The sequence below is a fragment of the Microtus oregoni genome, unplaced genomic scaffold (genome assembly GCF_018167655.1).
Source record: "Microtus oregoni isolate MIOR12 unplaced genomic scaffold, Mior012 000017F_ref0000208, whole genome shotgun sequence".
Taxonomy (NCBI): domain Eukaryota; kingdom Metazoa; phylum Chordata; class Mammalia; order Rodentia; family Cricetidae; genus Microtus; species Microtus oregoni.
Genome location: NW_024543076.1, coordinates 32,062,486 through 32,083,732, shown reverse-complemented (window position 1 = coordinate 32,083,732; position 21,247 = coordinate 32,062,486). Strand labels below are relative to the sequence as shown.

General features: G+C 38.7%; 1 protein-coding gene across 1 annotated transcript in view; it reads left to right on the top strand.

The window, feature by feature from the left end:
• Trpa1 (transient receptor potential cation channel subfamily A member 1) overlaps positions 1-21,247 on the top strand; it is a 48,592-nt gene that overhangs the window by 11,889 nt on the left and 15,456 nt on the right. Inside the window, exons 5-20 of the mRNA XM_041667773.1 lie at positions 1,273-1,381; positions 1,547-1,692; positions 2,566-2,702; positions 5,073-5,121; positions 6,782-6,881; positions 7,458-7,558; positions 8,691-8,860; positions 8,944-9,108; positions 10,590-10,704; positions 14,001-14,167; positions 16,302-16,395; positions 17,279-17,338; positions 18,266-18,364; positions 19,467-19,537; positions 20,062-20,224; positions 21,114-21,203. Of these exons, the coding sequence (XP_041523707.1) occupies positions 1,273-1,381; positions 1,547-1,692; positions 2,566-2,702; positions 5,073-5,121; positions 6,782-6,881; positions 7,458-7,558; positions 8,691-8,860; positions 8,944-9,108; positions 10,590-10,704; positions 14,001-14,167; positions 16,302-16,395; positions 17,279-17,338; positions 18,266-18,364; positions 19,467-19,537; positions 20,062-20,224; positions 21,114-21,203 (1,836 nt within the window). The remainder of the gene's footprint in view (positions 1-1,272; positions 1,382-1,546; positions 1,693-2,565; positions 2,703-5,072; positions 5,122-6,781; positions 6,882-7,457; positions 7,559-8,690; positions 8,861-8,943; positions 9,109-10,589; positions 10,705-14,000; positions 14,168-16,301; positions 16,396-17,278; positions 17,339-18,265; positions 18,365-19,466; positions 19,538-20,061; positions 20,225-21,113; positions 21,204-21,247) is intronic.

Here is a 21,247-nt window from a genome sequence, read left to right as displayed (position 1 = left end):
CCCTAGACTGTATATAGAAGATTAAAAATGAAGCATGAAAGAAAATAAAACAAGAAAAATCAAGGTATAAAGAAGATCTAGTCAGGGATTAAGATGGATCTGGTAGTAGGGCTAGAATATAAAACCAAAATATGGCAACCTGTATGACCCTAGAGGTGTGTGATCCTGGGGTTGAAGAGATGACTCAGTGCTAAGAGCCCTGCCTCTTCTTCCAGGGAACTCAGGTTTGGCTGCCACACCCACAAGGTGGATTACAATCTTCTGTATCCACAGGAGATCTAACACCCCTTCTGATCGGTGTGTATCAGGCCCACACATTGTTTACATACATTCGTATAAATAAAAACACCCATAAACACAAATTGCTAAAATTTAAACCATTTGATATTGAGCTTTTAAGTGTTCAAAGAGAAAAAGATGAATCTAGTCAGTTCTGGAGTTATTTGCCTTCTAAGGTGAAAGTGGAAGAAAAACACTGCATTCCCATTCCATGGCACTGTTGCTGTGGTTTCTCCGAAGCCTGAATCCAAAAGCCAGGCATCTCTCTCTGAAAAGTCACACCACGACACTGGAGATGCCTGTCTCGGGGATGGCTTCTGTCCTGGGCAACACACCTGATGAGGGCATTACAGGAATTTCACCAAATTAGCTTTTCAACTGTTTCTGAGTTACTTACCTGCTATGCAGAACTCCAAAGATATGCAAATATATCCTGATAGTCACACGTGCAAATATGTGTTCCTACCTTGCTTTTATTTGAATATTGGGCACTAACAACGTAGAACAACAAAACACTGTAGGAAGTGAAGGCATATAGAGTATTCCAGTCTTTGAAATTTTAAAACAGTGGGTCATCGTGCTTCAGACTTTCCCATAAGTGATGGCATCTGAACCACCCTTACTCACCACACTAGGTACTTCTGCTGGCCACAAGCAGCTATCTTAAAATGTATAATATCTATATTACTCAAATAACCTGTGTTTTAAAAAATTAAATATTTCACATGAAATGGAAAAAATATACATTGAACTTGTTAGGAGATTAAGACTTATATTTTTGTATTATGTGTATCTTCATCTTTATAAGATAAGGTGTCTCTATTGTAGTTACTTGCACAGACAGCATATCTATAGAGCTTTCTGCATGGTCTCCCCCAGGCTCTGCTAGCTGGAATGGCCTGTTAGAAGAAATGGCCTGTTAGGAGCACAGAATTTCTTGCCTACCTCTGTCACTTAATTAGTGTCACCGTTTTTTTTTTTCTTTACCTCCAGTTAGAAAAAGGAGCTAAACTGTGTAAATCAAATAAATGGGGAGACTACCCCGTTCACCAGGCTGCATTTTCAGGTGCCAAAAAATGCATGGAATTAATACTGAAATATGGTGAGTTGATGTTTTCTTTTATATTCTCCATAGTAAAGAAACCTTTATACCCGTCATCTAAAAAAGGATAGACTTTATACATGGGCCTTTATGTAGTTCGACATGTCCTGTCTTCAGGATCCTATTCTTTCCACTGTTCATCTTAAATGGTGATTTCTTCTAAAGGCGAAAAGCATGGCTTTAGCAGGGGGACTCATATCAACTTCGTGAATCATAAGAAAGTCAGCCCGCTCCACCTCGCAGTTCAAAGTGGTGATCTGGACATGATTCAGATGTGCCTAGACAACGGTGCACACGTCGACATGATAGAGGCAAGTGAAGTGTTCAGTCTGTGCGGCGCCGTGACTTGAGAATTCCCATCTAGTATTTCCCAAATGTTTTGTGGCTCCTTTATACTCGGGTAAGATTCGAAATACATCTAGCACAAAGAAATTTTGTTCCTCGGTCCATTCTGAGAAAAATATTCCCTAATTTTATAAATTTCAATACTCCAAAGCAAGCGACAAAGCAGATGCAGCAATAGGTCCCCCCTTCTTAACTGCATGAGCTGTAGTAAGGCCTAACCACAATAATAATAGCAGTAATATTCCCAGCCAGGAGCCCTGAAGCCCATTCTGAATGTCCTGGGTTCTAGTTTAACAACTTGCATCTTTTAACTGAGGATCACCTAATTCACTTCTAAGGATATGTATGCAAGATATTTGACTGAGTCTGGGTCCTGACCGGATGATAAGCCTAGACTACAGAGACTTTTCCCTAGAGTGTTCTGAGTCAGTTACCACAAGGGCCTTTTCTTCCTAAAGGAAGCAGAACTTGGTTAGTAATCACATGAAGCTTCTTCCTATTGCTTCCAAATTCTTGGAAATAGAAATGACCCTATTCATATGAAATTATTCCATTCAGCTGCCGCAGTAGCCGCAGAAATGAAAGGGACTCATATTCCTTGAGCAGAGAATGGTATTTAAGTAATGGTGATGGAAGTGCGTGCCAGGAACACTCGGGTTGCTAAGAAGTACTCTTTGCCAGAAAAGCCTCCATACTCATGGTTTTCAGTAAATCAAAGGATGCAGCTCATCACCTTCTGACATCCTAGATCTGGGAAGAATAAACTTCCTGCTGAATTTACCTGTTTTAGGTCCTTACCTTGGGATCTAAGCTAATGCTGACATCAATCTTGTTTATAGAATGGCAAATGCATGGCCCTCCATTTTGCTGCCACCCAAGGGGCCACTGACATCGTTAAACTCATGATCTCATCTTACACTGGAAGCCGTGATATTGTGAATGCAGTCGATGGCAACCAGGAGACCTTGCTTCACAGGCAAGTAGCCTTTCACATGTTAAGTATATATTGCTGAAAAAAGTTAGCCAGTATGGTAGTTAATGCTCTAAAGTTTTATCATTCATCTCAAATGACAAGGAAGCAAAGGAATTTTTCAACAAACCTATAAGCAACACTTTGCAATGGTTAGAGAAAAAGATAACTATTATCATAAAACCATACCCATAAACAAAGCCTATACATGAAAGATGAAGAATCACACAATCAGAAAGTCAGAAGACCTTAATAATGAATAATTTAATAGAGGCAAAAATGAATGAATTTGGGCATTTCTAAAAACGTACAAATCAATGGACAATTACCAAAGTGTCAGGTGGAAAATTATGCCTAACAGTAAAACCTTGAGTAATAGATTAAATTCACCAGTCAAATGACATCAACAAGATTCAACAACACAAGCAATTCACTTCATTAGTAAAGTTACATAGAAACAAAAGTGGGAAGGTTTGAAAAAGACACATGATGCAGTTAAGATCCAATCAAGTTGCAGTAGCTATATGCCTTTCAAATACGTCGGGCTTGAAGACAAACATGAAAGGGACAAAGGTCAGAGGAGAATTTATCACAATGATGTGTTGCAATTAGAAGCTCTAATGTCCTGCAGGAATCAAAGTAAGATGGTAAATAGAGCTTTACAGAAGAGCAGGGACATACTCTGGGCCAGTCATTGATCCTCTAGGAAGGGCTAAGGAAGCCCACACGTGAGATTATCTAAGCCATTTCTACACTCAGTTCTTTAGGTGTGTTCTGCTGTGGTCTCAGTGATGTGGTCACAGATCTGTGCAGCCTCCCCTGTGTTCCCCCTCTGATCTCTTCTACCTTCACCCACAAGTAGACATAAATGTGAAGCATCTACAGGAAATTCTCTAACCAAGGTTCCAAATAAAGAGAACTGTTTCAGTGGTGCTGGGCAGCAAAACAGGAAGTGTAGATTGGGATTCGATCCCATTGAGAAGACAAGGATTAAATATTCCTTCTGTAATTGATAGCATTGTTTCTCTGTACCTGTCTCTCTCTTCTCCTCCATACTTACTTATTAAGTAAGTAAAAGCCTGGAATGACAGAAGAGAAACAGTAAATTCTCAGTCAGTAATTGGAGCAGGAAAGCTGCATCATCTCTCCAGATAAGAATAGCAAGCTGGCAGTATAAGATGTACTTCTCAACTGGGAAGCAGCGGTAAAATCCAGATGAGCAAGACCACTAGAATGGATCAGATATGCAGGCAGGGTCTCACATAGGATGAATTGGAAAACTACAATTCCATAATACAAGGAGAAAATATTTAAAAAGCAAAACAAAGGAGTAGATCTCCAAACTAGCAAAAGATTTATTTACTTTCAATGACATATAAAATACAGAGCCAGATTGAAAGAGTGACAAGCAAAATATTTCAGTGCTTCAAAGATTTGAAAAAGTGAATGATAAATTATAGGATGACAAAAGAAGAATATAGAAAATGAATGAGTAAGATGTCAGTACAGAAGAGTCCAACAGAAACCTTAAAACCAAAAACGTAGGGCTAGCAAGAGATCTCAGTAGAAGGTGCTGGCCATCAAGATGGCTGGATGTACGTGGAAGAAGGAGAGAAATGACTCCTGCAAATTGTCTTCTGACCTCTACATGTGCACTATAACACACACACACACACACACACACAAATAGATAAATGTAATAAAATAAATAAAAGAAGCAAAAAATTGCTGCACCTAAGAAACACGCAAGAGCTTGGGAGTTCCCAGGCCTGATTCTGACAGCCCAGATTCTATTAGAACCACTCGAGTGTGCTCAGACATTGTTTAGAATATTTTTGATTCTAAGGTTCAGTTATTGGACACCCAGTGACCTCCCATAACATAGTTTAGCATACAAATATGCCAAAGAAACAATTATATTAGGAAAATGGGGCCTTCATGCTATATCTTGTGAACTTTTGATAACACTCAAGTGTGTTCTGAAATTTACGTATGTACATAAATTATGTGTGTATGTATTGGCTTTGCTGAAGCAGAGCCCCACCCAGCCACCCTCCCCGCAGACCTTCTGAGTGCTACAGATACAGTTTAGGCACGTCTTACATGATTCCTACAATTACAGCGATGTCCACCAGTTCTTTCATCTCCATTAAAAGATAGATGGTGCTACTCACTTCAGAATGAAGATTTTATAGGGAGATGGCTCATTAGAAAACGAGAGAGTGATTTTTGTGCTTTTTCCTCATTCTGACACTCAGAAACTGAATTCTTTAAAATAACATTTTGTTATTCAATGTCCCATTCAACTTATTTCTGAATGAAGTAGCTTTAGTTCTCCCATTTATTTAATAGAATCTTAATTCTTTTTTTTTCCAGAGCCTCATTGTTTGATCACCATGACCTGGCAGACTACTTAATTTCAGTGGTAATTACTCAACTGGCGGGCCTAGTTTTCTGAAACTACTAGCTACATTAAAAACGTCATTTAAATATATAGCATGGGTTTTCTAAAAGAAACTGCAGTTCTTTGCTAACATATCTGTATCTGTGTACTTCAAATTTAATAGATATATTTATGGAAATTAAAATTATTTTAATCTTAGACTCAAACTCAAGTATGATAAAAATTTTTGAAGTTCCATTTTAAATCATGACCATAAGAATTTTTCTTATTAATTGCAATTTATACTAAGAAAAACAAAGTATGTGGGGTGGGAGTTAAAGGTTTACTAAAAAGAAAGCCAAAGTTTCCAGAGGTCTGACTGACACATTTGCAGGGTGTTTCCTGTGGATACACAGTAGTCAGCCTATGGAGTTAAAAGAACCGGGGTGTACATTTTGATGTCCTTTTCATTTGTTTGTGCTTAGGGTTCATGGGTCTGTTGCAAAGAAAGCCCCTTGGAGGGCTGTCAATGGGTCCTCTGAGGACTGTTGGGTGCAGACAGTCAGCTGAGTCTTAATAACACTGCTCTCTTGGGAGAGATAGAGGGCAGACCATCAATGACACTTTCATCTTCCAATATAAGCTTTTAGCCCCACCTCCTCAGCATCATCTTCCAAACCATGAAAAACAATGAAGTTAAAAACTATGCTGAAGAAACTCTGCCAACAAAAGCACTTGATACTCTTCACTTGGAGAAGCCAACTTGGCTAGCTCCTCCTGGCTGGCATTTTCACAAATCTGCACTTGGGTGGTTGTGTGGTAGCTTTATTATCTCCACGAGATGGACATCCAACAAAGCTTCACTCATAATACTTGGCCTTTCTTGTGGAGCTAGCAGTAACTACTGAAGTTGTGATATTTACACAGCAAAATTTGGAGGAGCTTCACTAGAACCATGTTTTGTAACATGTGTGCTTTCTTGCAAAATTCCTGGCAGGAGAGTCACGGCTGACCCTCACTCACTGCTATTAACTTCCCATGAAGTTATTGCTGGTAATGGCCCCCGTGCTCTGCAAGAGCAAAGAGAAAGGACAGACTCAAGCAAGGCTGATTTTACTACTCTGCCCAAAGGAGAGAATTCAATCTGTGGAAAAGTTAAAGGCATTTTGTTTCTTATCATGTGGGATATAGTCTCATAACACAGAAAAATAACAAAAGTAATTTTTAAATGTGAATTTTTATATGGATGTTTGGCTAAATTCTTACCTTCATGATTTCAATTCACTTGTCTCAGTTTATCTATTTCAAATAAAGTAAGTATTTTAAGTGTGTGTTTTCTTATTAATGATTTAAAAATAACACAAGAAATAAGTGTGGGAATGCTCAAAATTAGAGACATTTAAAAAATGATGTATGCTAGAAACTAAAATAGTGTTTTAGATGAGAGACTTTTGTTTTTAAAAACTTGAGTAGTAATTGATCTATTGACAGATGTTAATCAAGAGCCTAACATGGGAAAATAACTTCATTGTTGAAATTATGAGATTTCCAATATTAATTGAGTTTTAGAGAAATGTCATGGAATCCTATGATTAGTCTTTAGATCGAGTGCTGGAGTAATGCAGACACTCTACATTTGTTAAGTGTTACAGAATCAACTGCTACTTTGTCTAATCTTGTTGAGCGGCTTGCTTTGTTTTAGGGAGCAGACATCAACAGCACCGATTCTGAAGGACGCTCTCCACTTATTTTAGCAACTGCATCTGCATCTTGGAATATTGTGAATTTGCTCCTCTCTAAAGGTACCGACTGGAAGCAAGCCGATTTCCTTAGATAAACATTTGTCATCCGTCTGTCTCCTGCCAGACACAGGGACATATTCTATACACAGAAATGTTAATGGAATACAGTTTATGCCTCCAATAGTGTTCAGTCCAGTAAAAAAAAATATTGAAAGGATAGTTCATAGCAGTTATATTTAATGTGTATCAGACAGCTATTAAACACCAAAGGTTTGTAGCTTTCTGTCACAGCAGACATATGTATAACTGCTGTCCCTGTCCGCATTGCAGACAAGCCTGGGCTATGGGAACAGAAGGGGCTGTCCATAGCTTCTCCTTTCTTTATCATTTCATATTCTTATTTTATATTTAAAACATAAGGATTCACATATAAATGTAAAGTATCAGATTTTTTCACCCTTTTACTCACACACAAACCCACACATCATAAAGTAAACTTGTTTTTGAAATATGTTCAATTCTTCCACCTAAGTGTAGTTGCCCCTAAGTTAAAGACTTGGAAAGTTGAAAGTCCACCAAAGGCTTTGTTATGAACACAGGAACAGATTTTACTTTTCTTGTTGTGCTTTTTTCCAGGTGCCAAAGTAGACATAAAAGACCATCTGGGGCGTAACTTTTTACATTTGACTGTACAACAGCCTTATGGACTAAAAAACTTGCGGCCAGAGTTTATGCAGGTATTGTATATCCATGAGTTTTTGTAAACTGAGTTGTGTTCAATAAAGAATAAAATTGGGGGGCAGGAGCTGGAGAGATGACGCAGGGATTAGGTGCACTGGCTGCTCTTCCAGAGGTCCTGAGTTCAAGTCCCAGCAACATCGTGATGGCTCACAACCATCTATAATGAGATCCAGTGCCCTCTTCTAGTGTTCAAGGAGAAGATTCATACATAATAAATAAATAATCTTATAAAAGGGGTAAACTGATTTTGCTGCCATTTATATCATGAGAGTGCATTCTAAGAATTCTAGAACTGCTTCCAAATGAAGAAACTTTATTTCCATCATGAAAGTGGGGATGGTGATAATTAGTTGATAAAGATAATCCAGGCTGAGTTTTGAAAGGTGCAGGGGTTTTGTACTCTCATCTATAACTGGGGCCCACAGCTAATCAGTCATTTTCCTTCACCGGCTCACTTCTGTGACTTGCCCATGAGTGGAGAAGCCAAGTATAAAGATGAATCAGTAATGTTCCACCATCAATTAAGAGAACTACTGAACACATCTGAGTCTGACAGCAGGACCGCACTTAGCGAGCAAGTTCATATTCACTACTTTACTATTAAGTGTATGTGATGCATCAGATTTCATAGAATAAGTAGATTTTCATGTTGTTAGTGTGTTTAATAAAGAGTCGAAATGCCTATAGGCTTCAACCTTTAAAACAAAAGTAAATGTTTATGATATAGATTGACTTACTAATTGCATTTTCTATTCTCATTTAATCTATTTTTTTGAAATTAAGTAAATCCAATTTCAAGACCTCCATCTGTTTTGCTTTGCTTAACGTAACATCTTAGGCTGTTAAGTGTTGTTTATGGAAACAATGGCGGAAGAAGCTGAGGGGACCCTGGTCACACAGTTTGGAGAATGCATTTTCCCTAAGTGCAGCGTCTCTCAAAACCTTGACATGACGTGACAGAAGCAAAGAAAGAGACCTCATCTCTATTTACTTTCCTCTCGCTGCCTTTCACATGGTTTGTAGGTTTGTCTTCACTGAATAGACTAGAAGCTGCTATGCTACAGAGTAGATTGAAACCTACCCTATGACTATGTCGGCAGTTCTATTATAACACTCCTCTTCCCACAGATGCAACATATTAAGGAGCTGGTGATGGACGAAGACAACGATGGGTGTACGCCTCTCCACTATGCGTGCAGGCAGGGAGTCCCAGTCTCTGTAAATAACCTTCTCGGGTTCAACGTGTCCATTCACTCCAAAAGCAAAGATAAGAAATCGCCCCTGCATTTTGCAGCCAGGTGAGGATCAGCCTCCCAACACATGAGCATGTCTGCTTCTGTCTTATGTTTTGTCTCATGCATATGAACCTGCCCTTTTCAAGCTATGGACGCATCAACACATGTCAGAGGCTTCTACAAGACATAAGCGACACAAGGCTTTTGAATGAAGGGGATCTCCATGGGATGACCCCTCTTCACCTGGCAGCGAAGAACGGACACGATAAAGTCGTTCAGCTTCTTCTGAAGAAAGGCGCATTGTTCCTCAGGTGAGGCAGGAATGTGTGGGATTGTGTATGTTTTAAATCGAGGCATTTTAGACTGTTTTCTGTAATATTTTAAATTAGGGCATAAGACTTTAGCCACTGATAAATAAAAACTATTTATCTAATTTAATTTTTCAAAACATAAATAATCTCTGGAACACTAAGATGGTTTTCAATATAATTCTCAAATGACAAATTAAGTGTATAGATTTTTATTTATTTATTTATATATTTAAGATTTCTGTCTCTTCCCCGCCACCGTCTCCCATTTCCCTCCCCCTCCCCCAATCAAGTCCCCCTCCCTCGAAAGCCCAAAGAGCAATCAGGGTTCCCTGCCCTGTGGGAAGTCCAAGGACGTCCCACCTCCATCCAGGTCTAGAAAGGTGAGCATCCAAACTGCCTAGGCTCCCACAAAGCCAGTACATGCAGTAGGACCTTGTTGTCACAGAGTAAGTGGCTTTGGACCTTTGAAATATTTTTTTGTATTCTATGTTGTTATTCCTTCATCTTCTTGTACAAATTACAAATACAGAGCTACATTTGTGTGTTTAAGTACATGTATATGTATTTAGCACACATACAGAAACAGAACCATCCAAGAACAAAGGCTTTTCCTTCAGTTTAATAAATGAGAGATGCAAAAAAGTGGCCATGGGCAACATTCAACATGAACTGAACCCTCTTATACTTAAGGGGAGTTAACAAGATTAACAAAACCAAGTTAAAAGAAGAAAGAATAAACCATGTATAGTAATTGAATACCATCTTCATAAAAGGAAAAAATACCCTAGAGACACTTCTCCAGGTACAATGAGCTATCTTCAAGCTCCCCAGAAGTGGCAGAGAGTAAGCAGGTTTTTAGGCTCATGTCCTTGAGCCAGGTTCTTCATCAGTCTACTGTAACACAAATGACAGTTTGGATCTGAGTGCTTTGCCCCTCTTCCTGCTTCTAAGGGACACAGAACATTCGACCTGCAAAAGGGACACACGCAGATCCAGCTCTGTAGTTGCTGTTTAATTATGTACTACTGAAATAACAAGGTGGCTCTCATAACCTGAGCAATTACCAACCAGTAACAAAATTAACTTGTGCAATTTCCTTCCTGTACCGTAGTTTTTAAAGTATCCCCAATCTGACAAGCTTCCATTATATTTGCGTCTTTAATTTCTGGAGAAAAGGGATAAATGCCATTGACAACACCAAAGAACATAGACTGGAAAACTTAGAAACAACATTAAACATCTTACAACAGTGCAATCTCTGGTGACTGGAAGGACAACGCACCTATTATGGAAACTTTTCTGACACAATGTTCAGGGAAACAAGACTGCTATGCTTGAAGCTCCTCATAAACAAACATGAAATACTGAGTTGTTACATCTCATGCCTGGCCATCCGTTCAGGCTACAGCCAGCTTAGAGGCATCACTTTCCATGTTTGATCTGTAAGTGCGTTTACATGACTTTTCTTACCTCTTTAACAGTGACCACAATGGCTGGACGGCTTTGCATCATGCCTCCATGGGTGGGTACACTCAGACCATGAAGGTCATCCTTGACACTAACCTGAAGTGTACTGATCGACTAGATGAAGAAGGGGTAGGTACTAGTTCCTCTGGACCAAATAAATCTTGACATGAAACAAACTTCCAAGCTTGATAGAAAGCATTCTTCATGACCCTCTTTCCATTCCTCATTCTGTTCTTAGTCTTTTGTTGAATTTTTAAAAAGTCGTCTCTTGGAGTGAGGAATAAGTAAAGGAGAATAGACGTAGAGAGGAGTGGGAGATGTGTGTGAGCTGAAGCTTCCCCTTCATTTCTACAGAGCCTGGGATTTGACCTTAAAGTTTTAGCTCTCTCTGAGAACCCAGAAAAATAAAGAAAGCAGAGCTGAGTGTTCATTCCTAAAGAGAGGCATCTGATATGTTAGAGCAATTTGAAAGGATTAACTTTACTGATTTTGATTGGGCTTTATTCTAGCTTTTTTTTTCTTTTTCTATTGCTATGATAAAGCATCCTAACACGGAACTTAGGGGAGGAAGGGGTTTGTTGGACTGACAGTTCTAGGTTACAACCTATCACTGGGGCAGAGGCGGGGCACATGAGACGGGAACTCAAAGCACCTACCCATCACATCCACAACAGAGCCAGAAGAAATGAATGTGCCTTTGCTGCTTGCTTTCTGTTCAGCATGGTTCTTCCAGCCTACAGTGGGCAGAGTCAATTAACACTCAAGACAATGCCCACAGGTGGATCAGATCTAGAGAACTCCTTAACTGAGACTCTGCTCCTAGGCTGGGTTGACCCTAGTCTGTGGCAAGTTGACAATCACCATCATAATCCTACACTTGTCAACTTGACATATAAACACCCTCATGACTTGTAAACCATAGTCTTCCTTTCTTTATATTCAAGTGCTCACATTAATATTATATATAAAATACAATCCAATGTAAAAGTTTCCAGTCCTTATAAAGTCAACTCTTTAAAAATTCAAAGTCTCTATAAAAGTCCAAAATCTCTTAAGTGTGGGATCCTGTAAAAAATAAATTTCATACTTAAGCATGATCAGTCCAAAGAGAAATGTGCTGGCTAGTTTTTTGTATACTTGTCACAAGCTAAGGCCATCTAAAAGGAGGGAAACTCAATTGAGAAAATACCTACATCAGATCAAGCTACAGGACATTTTCTTAGTGGTTGATGGGGGAGGGCCCAGTCCATTGTGGGCAGTGCTATTCCGGGATGTTGGTCCTGGGTTCTATAAGAAAACAGGCTGAGCAAGCCCTGATGAGCAACTAAGTAAGCAGCACTACTCTATGGTCTCTATAACAGTTCTTGATTCCCTGTTCCTACCCTGTTTGAGTTCCTGTCCTGACATCCTTTGGTGATGAATAATGGTATGGAACCATAAGTCAAATAAACCTTTTCTTTTCTAACCTGCATTGGTCATGGTGTTTCATCACAGCAATAGTAACCACAGAAGAAGTGGACCATGACATCTAAGTAAACCCAAACCCCACCAGTTGGATATACAAATCTCGTATCCCACCGTCCAACATCTGAGATCCAAAGAGCGTCACAAACGTCTCCAGCTCTGCCATCCACAGGACACAGTTTTTGTTCTAGGCCTGGGCCAGTCTTGCTTCACACCTGCATCTGGCCTTGGTGGATATACCACAGTATTGGCCTGTCTCCAGGCAGCAGAGTGTTCACCTGCACCAATGGCTTTGTGAGGACTCTCCATGTGGATTTCCATCCTAATACAAAGGGTCAAGCCTCAGCCACTCCATGATCTCCTCAATCTTTCATTTTTCCTGTCTTCAGAATCCCATACCCCCATGGGCAATGTTTTCACTACCAGTTCTGCCTGCCCTCACCTCACCAGACCACAACTGTATTACTTCCCATGTACAAAACCTGAGGAAATGTTTTCCTATTTTCCCAAGGAAGCACAGAAGGCTTCACTGAGCTTCTGTGCCCTCTTTTTAATTACAGCTGATTCTTCAGCCCCAGCATGATCAGCACACAGATTCTTAGCCAAATATCACACAAATGGCCCCTATCTCTGCTATCAATAAACTCCCCCTGTATCATGATCTGGGCCTCCACTATCTGGAGGTAACTTAAGCATTCTTAATGTCCAAGTTCCCACACAAGAATTTCCCTTTAAGCCCTGAGCACTCAATGTCTTTTCCAACCTAAAGTTCCAAAATCACCTACAATCCTCCAACAAAATGATTCAAAGCCATAAAAACTCATGAGATCATGTTCATCACAGCGACAGCCCTATCTCTGTTAGTGCTGATTTCTGTTCTGGTTTCATTTCTGCTGCTGTGATAAAGCAGGCCAACAAAACACAAAAGAGGGTGTATCTGATTCACAATTCCATGTTCCAGCCAGTCACTGAAGTCAAGGCAGAAACTCAAAGAAGCTAGCTATATCACATACACGGCCAAGAATAGAGAGATGAGTGGACCCTGGCTGTCTGGCTCCCATATGGCTTTCTCCTGTCTTTTCTTGTTTAGGAATCCCCACCAAAGGAATGATGCCACCCACAGTGGGCTGAACCCTTCTACAACAATCAACAATCAAGCCACACCCCCTTAGACAGGACCACAGGCCAACCAGATCTAGACAGTTCTTCAGCTGAAATGCTCTTCTAGGTTGTGTCAAGATAGCCATTAAAGCTGCAGTTTTTCCTTATTTGTTTAGGGAGTGTTGAAATGTGTATTTCCTCAAGAAATGACTGGGATAGGCCATCACGATTTCTGTTTCTATTTTAAAAAATATTTTTATATAGGAAATTGACAAATTTGCAACATTATGCCAGTCTCTGACTTCTGTTTTTTTTTTTTTTTTTTTTTTTTGGTTTTTCGAGACAGGGTTTCTCTGTGGCTTTGGAGCCTGTCCTGGAACTAGCTCTGTAGACCAGGCTGGTCTCGAACTCACAAAGATCCGCCTGCCTCTGCCTCCCGAGTGCTGGGATTAAAGGCGTTTCTATTTTAAAAAATACTTTTTATATAGGAAATTGACAAATTTGCAACATTATGCCAGTCTCTGACTTCTTAATGAGCTTGTAGAACACGGAAGTCTGGAATCCACAGTTCTAATAGGTGCTAAGTCCTCAGGGGCAAGTGCTTCTGTGTTTACTATCAGAGCCTTACTTCGGAAGCTTCTCATTTGTCCTTGGGGCATCATCTCACCACAGAAGCAACACAGAACACCATAAAGTAACACACACAGAGTCTTTGGGTGATAAAGCCATTGTTTAAATCATATGCTGGCTACTAAGTAGTTAGAGCTTTGTTCTTTTAAGCAATTCGGCAGTGAAACAAGGCAAGGACAAAGGGCTTTACCACACTCAACCCACTTATGTGCTCTGCTTTTGTCTGAAAGAACACAGCGCTCCACTTTGCAGCACGGGAAGGCCACGCCAAGGCTGTTGCCATGCTCCTGAACTACAACGCTGAAATCCTCCTGAACAAGCAGCACGCCTCCTTTCTTCATATCGCACTGCACAATAAGCGGAAGGAAGTGGTTCTCACAACCATCAGGAGTAAAAGGTGTGTGTCTTCCCGTCTCCCTTGTAACCCTCATCCTAAGGTAGCAAAGGTGTGTGTCTTCCTGTCTCCTTGTAACTTATGTCCGCATGTAACAGGGTGCACCCCTAGCCTGAGGACAAGTGAGAGGGAAGGAACGCGCTTCAGCTATGAATCAGTTTACACAAATGTTCAGTTACTGATAACAATGGCAGCATTGCTTCATCCTCAGTCTTCCTTTCTACAAACTAAGAGTGATAGCCCAACACTACCTGCTTAGCCCTTTGTGAGACCCTGGGGTCCACACACAGGGAATGATCGGCAACAAGGTCAAGCAAACTCTGCTTTGCCTTCCTGGACTTGCCTGCCAACAAAAACTCGCAAACTGGTTGCTGATGAAGATGGGTCTAGGCCTAGGGAGGTAGCCCGTCAGGTCACCATGCCTGCCCGCAAGCCCGGCTACCTGAGTTTGATCTTTAGAACACATATGGTAGAAGGAAAGAACTGACTTCCACAGGTTGTCCTCTAACCAAATAAGCACACAGCCAGTTCCTCCATGCTGCATGTTCCTCCAGACAAACACAATAAACAAATACATGTAAATAATAACAATATAAAAAGTATAATAAAGATTACTAATGGCATTTAATGAAATGTCCCTTAACAACACGTGACCTTTTATAGGTATCTTTGTAAATCATCCTCTAAGGAGTTTACTCTAGTTTTTCAAACATTTATTTAATTTATCGTTTCTGTGTGTGTGTGTGTACCACATGTGTACCTGGTGCCTGAAACTAGCCTTGTGGGTAATTGTGAGGCATCATGTGGGTGCAGGGATTGAACCCAGGTCCTCTGGAAGGACAGTCGGTGCTCTAACCACTGAGCCATTGCTCTAGCTCATACAAAGACTTTGAATGATGAAGCTTGGTGGTGGTCTTTCCATTCTTCAAACAAAGCTCCTCTATAACAGCACAAATAAATATTCAGACAACTTCTGTCACCAATTTGGGGACACAAAGTGACCAAAAATTTATATTCAAGGCAGCAGATCTAGCCTTGATTTGGAGCTTGTGGAATTTTGAGAAATTTGTTAGCTTTGAAACACCAGTGAGGCAAAGTGCTTAGCCATCTTTTCTGATAACAAAGCAGATATTCCACTTGAATTTACTCATGTGTTGGTAGTAGTACCACAAGGCTTATCTTACAGGTATTATCTTAGAGATAATGAGTTCATCTCTGCTTCTTGTTACTGATTTAATTTCTCTTTAAGTACCTTCCAGTTCCATCTCTTTAGAAGGTGATAAAGAAACACTCTGTAATGTTATGTCAGGTTGTACCCTCACTATGACATTCAAGATTTGTTATTTTTTTTTGATTCTACTCAATACATCACATATATGAGTCAAATATGGATGTCATACAAAGTTGCTGATTCAAGTATGTGAATACAACTTTCCCCACCTAACACAATAACCTCTGGAAGTACTTACTTAGCATGTCAGAATTGCAGGTAGGAACTAAGACAAACACATGCCTCTTTAAAAGACATTTAAAGAAAGATAGCAGCCATTCTGAACTTTACCCACATTCCTAATCCCCGTTAACAGATTAGTGTGATGTAGATGAACTGATCTGGGCTTACATGGCTCCACTGTGGTCAGCCTGTGAACATGATGCTATAGAATACAGCTGATATTAGGCTTCTACTACAAGTATAAAATCTTCAGTTTCAACTACAACTCAAAAGGGTGATTAATTATTGTACTTCTCTGTAGTAGGGAGTCCACTTTTTTATTTCCTGACTGCTCAGACTCCCAAAATAACCACACAGAAACTGTATTAATTAAATCACTGCTTGACCAATTACTTAAGTGTATTGCTAGCTAGCTCTTACATTTAGTATGAACCCATCTGCATTATTTTATATTTTACCATGAGTCTCGTGGCCTTTCTGCAAGGTTTCAGTGTGTCTGTCTCTGGTGATGGCTCCATTGCATCTCTTTGACTCCTCCTCCTTTCTTCCAGCATTCAGTTTAGTTTTCCCCACCTAGTTATGTTCTGCCTTGCTATAGGTCCAAAGCAGCTTCTTTATTAATCAGTGGTATTCACAGTATACAGAGGAGAATTCCACATCACTTCTCTTCTGTTTTATTTGCAGATGGGATGAGTGTTTTCAGGTTTTCAGCCATTATTCTCCAAGCAATCGATGTCCAATCATGGAAATGGTGGAATACCTACCTGAGTGCATGAAAGTAAGCTCCTTAAAACAAAAGTCTTTGTGGGGATGTGCTTGACATGTAGTGTGGAAGGAGGGCTTGCTCTTAGAATTTTAACCTTGCAGGAGCAGTTCCTACCTTTGCAGTTTCTAATTTTCAAAGACTAGCAAATAGTTAACGAGGGCCTGCTTGGAAAAATAATACTAACAATTATTTCCTGTAATATAATAAAATCTGGTAAATAGATTTTCTTCTTCAAATAATTCATATTTAGGGCAGAAACACAGTAGTATTTGATAATTGAATGAAAGCTCTTCAAGTTTGCATTTGTTTCTAGCATTTATATCTAAGATGCCTTTCCTTAAGGATACAGGCACCTGACTTCCTATAGGAATCAAAATACCTAGGACAGCCTTCTCAGACAACAGAATTGCTTGGTTGAACACCAGCTGCTTCTGAGTGTAGAAACCTCTCCCACATGGCACACCCATTTCTTCCTTTCTCATGCTCAGTTAAGTGGTAGTGGTCATATATGGTTATTCTTATGGAACTGGTTTTTTTTTTGTACTAGGAAGATGTTGTTCAATATATGTAACTATTCAAACATGAAGATAACAGTTTGTGGCTTGATCAGCAAAGAAAAACCTGTTTATAAGGCTCCTGCACCCCATATGAACATATAACCTAAAGAACCATATTAGTGACAGGAAGCAAAGTCATGTTTTTAACTCGCCATGGCCTTTCCTAGCGCAGCAATGCCACTAAAGAAAACTCTCACTTCTGTGTTATTCCTGGAGAAGGTTTGTAAAGCAAAGGAAAGCACGGAACCAGCTTGTATATGATTTTAGACATGAAACAAAGTCCTTTCTCATGTGCAGCCTGCTCCCCCAACATCTCAGCTGGGTTTTCTTTCTCAAAGGTTCTTTTAGACTTCTGCATGATACCTTCCACAGAGGACAAATCCTGTCAGGACTACCATGTAAGTTTATTTTATTATGATAATCTGAAGTGTATTTTTTTTTAAAAATTCCTTGAAATATGAAAGTGGTTCTACAATCTATAGTAGATGATGAGTATTGGCTTCATATTGTATTATTTGTTTATGAGAGAATAATCACATTCTGTTTCCCCCAAATATTTAGTTATTTCTAATCCCATTAGTTAGTGTTGCTTCCAGTGTTTACACTTACTTGTATATTTTATGGGAAGAGTGACTATCTAGGAAACTAATGTCTCATGGGCGTGGCTGACCAGTTGTCCTAAGAAGTCTGGGAGCTTCTTAGGCATATATGAAGCTATCTTGTTATATCTTGTTATTCCTAGCTCTGAGAGGACAACATGACAAGCAATCATTTTTCCCCTCAGGATTAAGAATCTAGACCACCAGATTTTGGGTGACTTAGATCATTTATATAAACAGGGAGCCAATTTTTTTCTTCTTTCTGTAAAGAAATTAAAAATACATTTCCAATTTATTTATTTTTATTAATTACATGAATAACTTGGCTTTCTTTTCTCCATTTGAGATTACTACTAGTTATACCAGTTGACTTTCAGCAAAAGTTTGAGTTTTCATATTTGATTTATCAAGAAGGAGTGACAGGGGTCTAGACAAATGGTTCAGTGGTTAAACACACTGACTGCTCTTCCAGAAGTCCCAGGTTCAATTCTCAGCACCTTCATTGTGGTTCACAGTTGTCTTCAATTCCAGTTCTAGGGGATCAAATCCCTCTTCTGGAATTTGTGGACACCAAGTACATATGCATTATGCAGACATATATGTAGGCAAAACATCTATACATCTAAAATAAACGAATACATCTCAACAAACATTTTATAAAGAAGTACTTGAAGAGCTTTACTAGGCTGATTATTGACTAATACTTTAAATTTATGTCTTCCACAGATTGAATATAATTTCAAATATCTTCAGTGCCCACTAGCATTGACCAAAAAATTAACAACTACCCAGGATGTGAGATATGAGCCTCTTGCAACCCTCAATGTAAGTCTAGTGCTTGTATTAACTGATTTGTTTCCTCTTGGACTCTGAATTGATTGCCTACAACATGATGGTTGGAAATGGAAGAGCTCTGGGGAGATAGTTTTATAGTTCAACGTCCATACCTACCACCTTCTGTTGCCCAAGCCTGTATTTTTTCACTCTGGCCTTCCTAGGATTCATCTGCTCTGTAGGATATCCTTTCTAGGTTGACATGCTCATCTGGCAAGGAAGATCCTTCTAAATGAGGATCTGTTGCTCACCAAAGTATTATGTCTATGTATTATAGTAACATTAGCGTTTTCATGAATCATAGAGGATCTGGGGGGGTCTTTATTCCCTAGAGATTATTAATTTTTCTTTATATAGGCCTAGGATAATTAAAGTATAATAATTTTGATATAGATACTTGTAGTTACAAATAACACCCCCCAGATTTATAATGTATATATTATTTTAACTGCTTGTATGTGCCCTATTGACAGAATTCCTTCTAAAAAAGTAAGGCTGAATTTCTTCAATGACAGAATGAGGGTAAACCCTTGCCAATTTGTCTATAATTTCTATTTCTGCTGTAACTCTATTTTAGATCAATAAGATTATACCATATGATTGGGACAGAGATTAAAAGGGACAGACTAAATCAAGTGGTTGCACCTGCATAAAAATATTGACTCTGACTCTCTCTCTCTCTCTTTCTTTTCATTCTCTCTCTCTCTCTCTCTCTCTCTCTCTCTCTCTTTCTCTCTCTCTCTCTACCTACCTATACATGTATCTCTGTCTCTCTCGCATTTTTTTGAGACAGGGTTTCTATGGGTAACCTTCTCTGTCCTAGAACTCTCTCTATAGGCCAGGCTGGCCTCGATCTCACAGAGATCCACCTGCTTCTACATCCCAAGTGCTGGGATTAAAGGCATGAGCTACCACTGCCCAGTACATTTTTAGTTCCTGTGAAAGTTTAAACTTCTCAGATTTTTTTTAAAATAAGCAAACATTGCTCTTACAGTACCATAATAATATTATAAATATAAAAGCAAAGCAGAAGACTCAGTTCATCCTCAGTTATTTAACACCACTGTGTACTTATTGCTCTTTCCTTGTTCAGGTCATGGTACAACATAACCGCATAGAGCTCCTCAACCACCCTGTGTGTAAGGAGTACTTACTCATGAAATGGTGGGTATCAGCACTTCTGCTTTAAACAATGTTACCCTTGATTCTATTCAAAGCCTTCTCAATCATTTTATTGCAGTTGTATTTTGTTGTTTTAGATATTATTATATTGTAGAATTTAAGAAGAATGAGCATTGAAGACAAATTTGTCATTAAAAATTATTGTTTATCTTTGACTCTAATACATTTTGAATGTGTGTTTTTTTAATGTGAGACAAATCACCCTCTGGGTCACAAAGTTTAGTGAGCAGTGAGACAATAGGGGCACAGTACAGGAAGGCTCAATTTGCAGCTACGACACATGGATGAAAGATTTATTTTCCATGAACTAGTAAGACATTGCCATTTGCTCAGCAACTGAGATTCTATCTCTGAAAATGAGGAACATAAATTAGAAGAACTTTTGGTTGTAAATATGAGGAATTTATAAAATAGATGTCTGAAATAGATCGTTGCTATTTTCCGTAGATATCTGTAAATATATTTATTTGAGATGACTCAGTTATGATTTGTTTATTTTTTTGCAGGTGTGCCTATGGATTCAGAGCTCATATGATGAACTTAGGATCTTACTGTCTTGGTCTCATACCTATGACCTTTCTTGTTGTCAAAATAAAGCCTGGAATGGCCTTCAACTCAACGGGAATAATCAACGAAACTACTAATCATTTGGAAACAGTAGACACTCTGGTATTTCAAAACTTCAACATTTTAAAATTAAGGATTGTAAAATTGTGTTTTTCTTTAGAAATAACAAGTTTATGATAAAGCTGACATCAGTTATTGTTAATAGAACTTATTTGTGGTATAAATTTCTTCAAAATTTTTTTTGAGTTGAGAAAAAATATTAACAAATGGTCTTTGTGGAGAATGCAGAGAAAGGGATATAGGAAGAGCTGGTTCATGAGTCCAAGCTTTTATGAAAAAATGTAAAAACTTTGGAAATAATTGTGATGATGATGTAATGGTATGAAATGGTTAATGAGAGGAATTATATTTCTATAGTGTAAAGAAGTATTTAAGATGTAGATTTTTTTAAAGTTACAAATTAGGAGGAGAGGCAGTGAGATGGAGCAATAGCTAAAAGCACTTGTTGTCAAGTCTGATGACCTCAGCTCAATACCTAGGACCCAAATGATAGGAAAAGAGAACCTACTTCTTCAAACTGTCCTCTGATGTCTACCTTCATCCTATGACATGAGCGTATGAATGCATACATGTGTGTGCACACACATGCACACTAAATAAAGTAACAAATATATGTAATACTATTTTAAATCAATAAATTTTATGATGAGTACTTTACCATACTTTTAAAAAATATGTGTAGACTTGCAGATCTGTGTCCCTTTATAATTCACTTGACAATCTTTGAACATATAGTAATAGGGATGTTAAGAAATGAGTATATTATCTCTACTAAGTGAGAGAAGGATTGGCGTGATGAGAATTTTCAGTTTAATGCAATTGTGGACAATGCATAGAAATGAAACAAATATAAAATGAAATTTACTATTGGAAAATTATAGTGGAACTAAATTTTATCTACTCAAACCCCTCATCATACTTTCTGTTTCAGAATTCATTTCCAATAAAAATATGTATGATTCTAGTGTTTTTATCAAGTTTATTTGGATATTGCAAAGAAGTGGTCCAAATCTTCCAACAGGTACATAATTCAGTTTGTATTTCTAAGCTCTAATCCTTTTAATA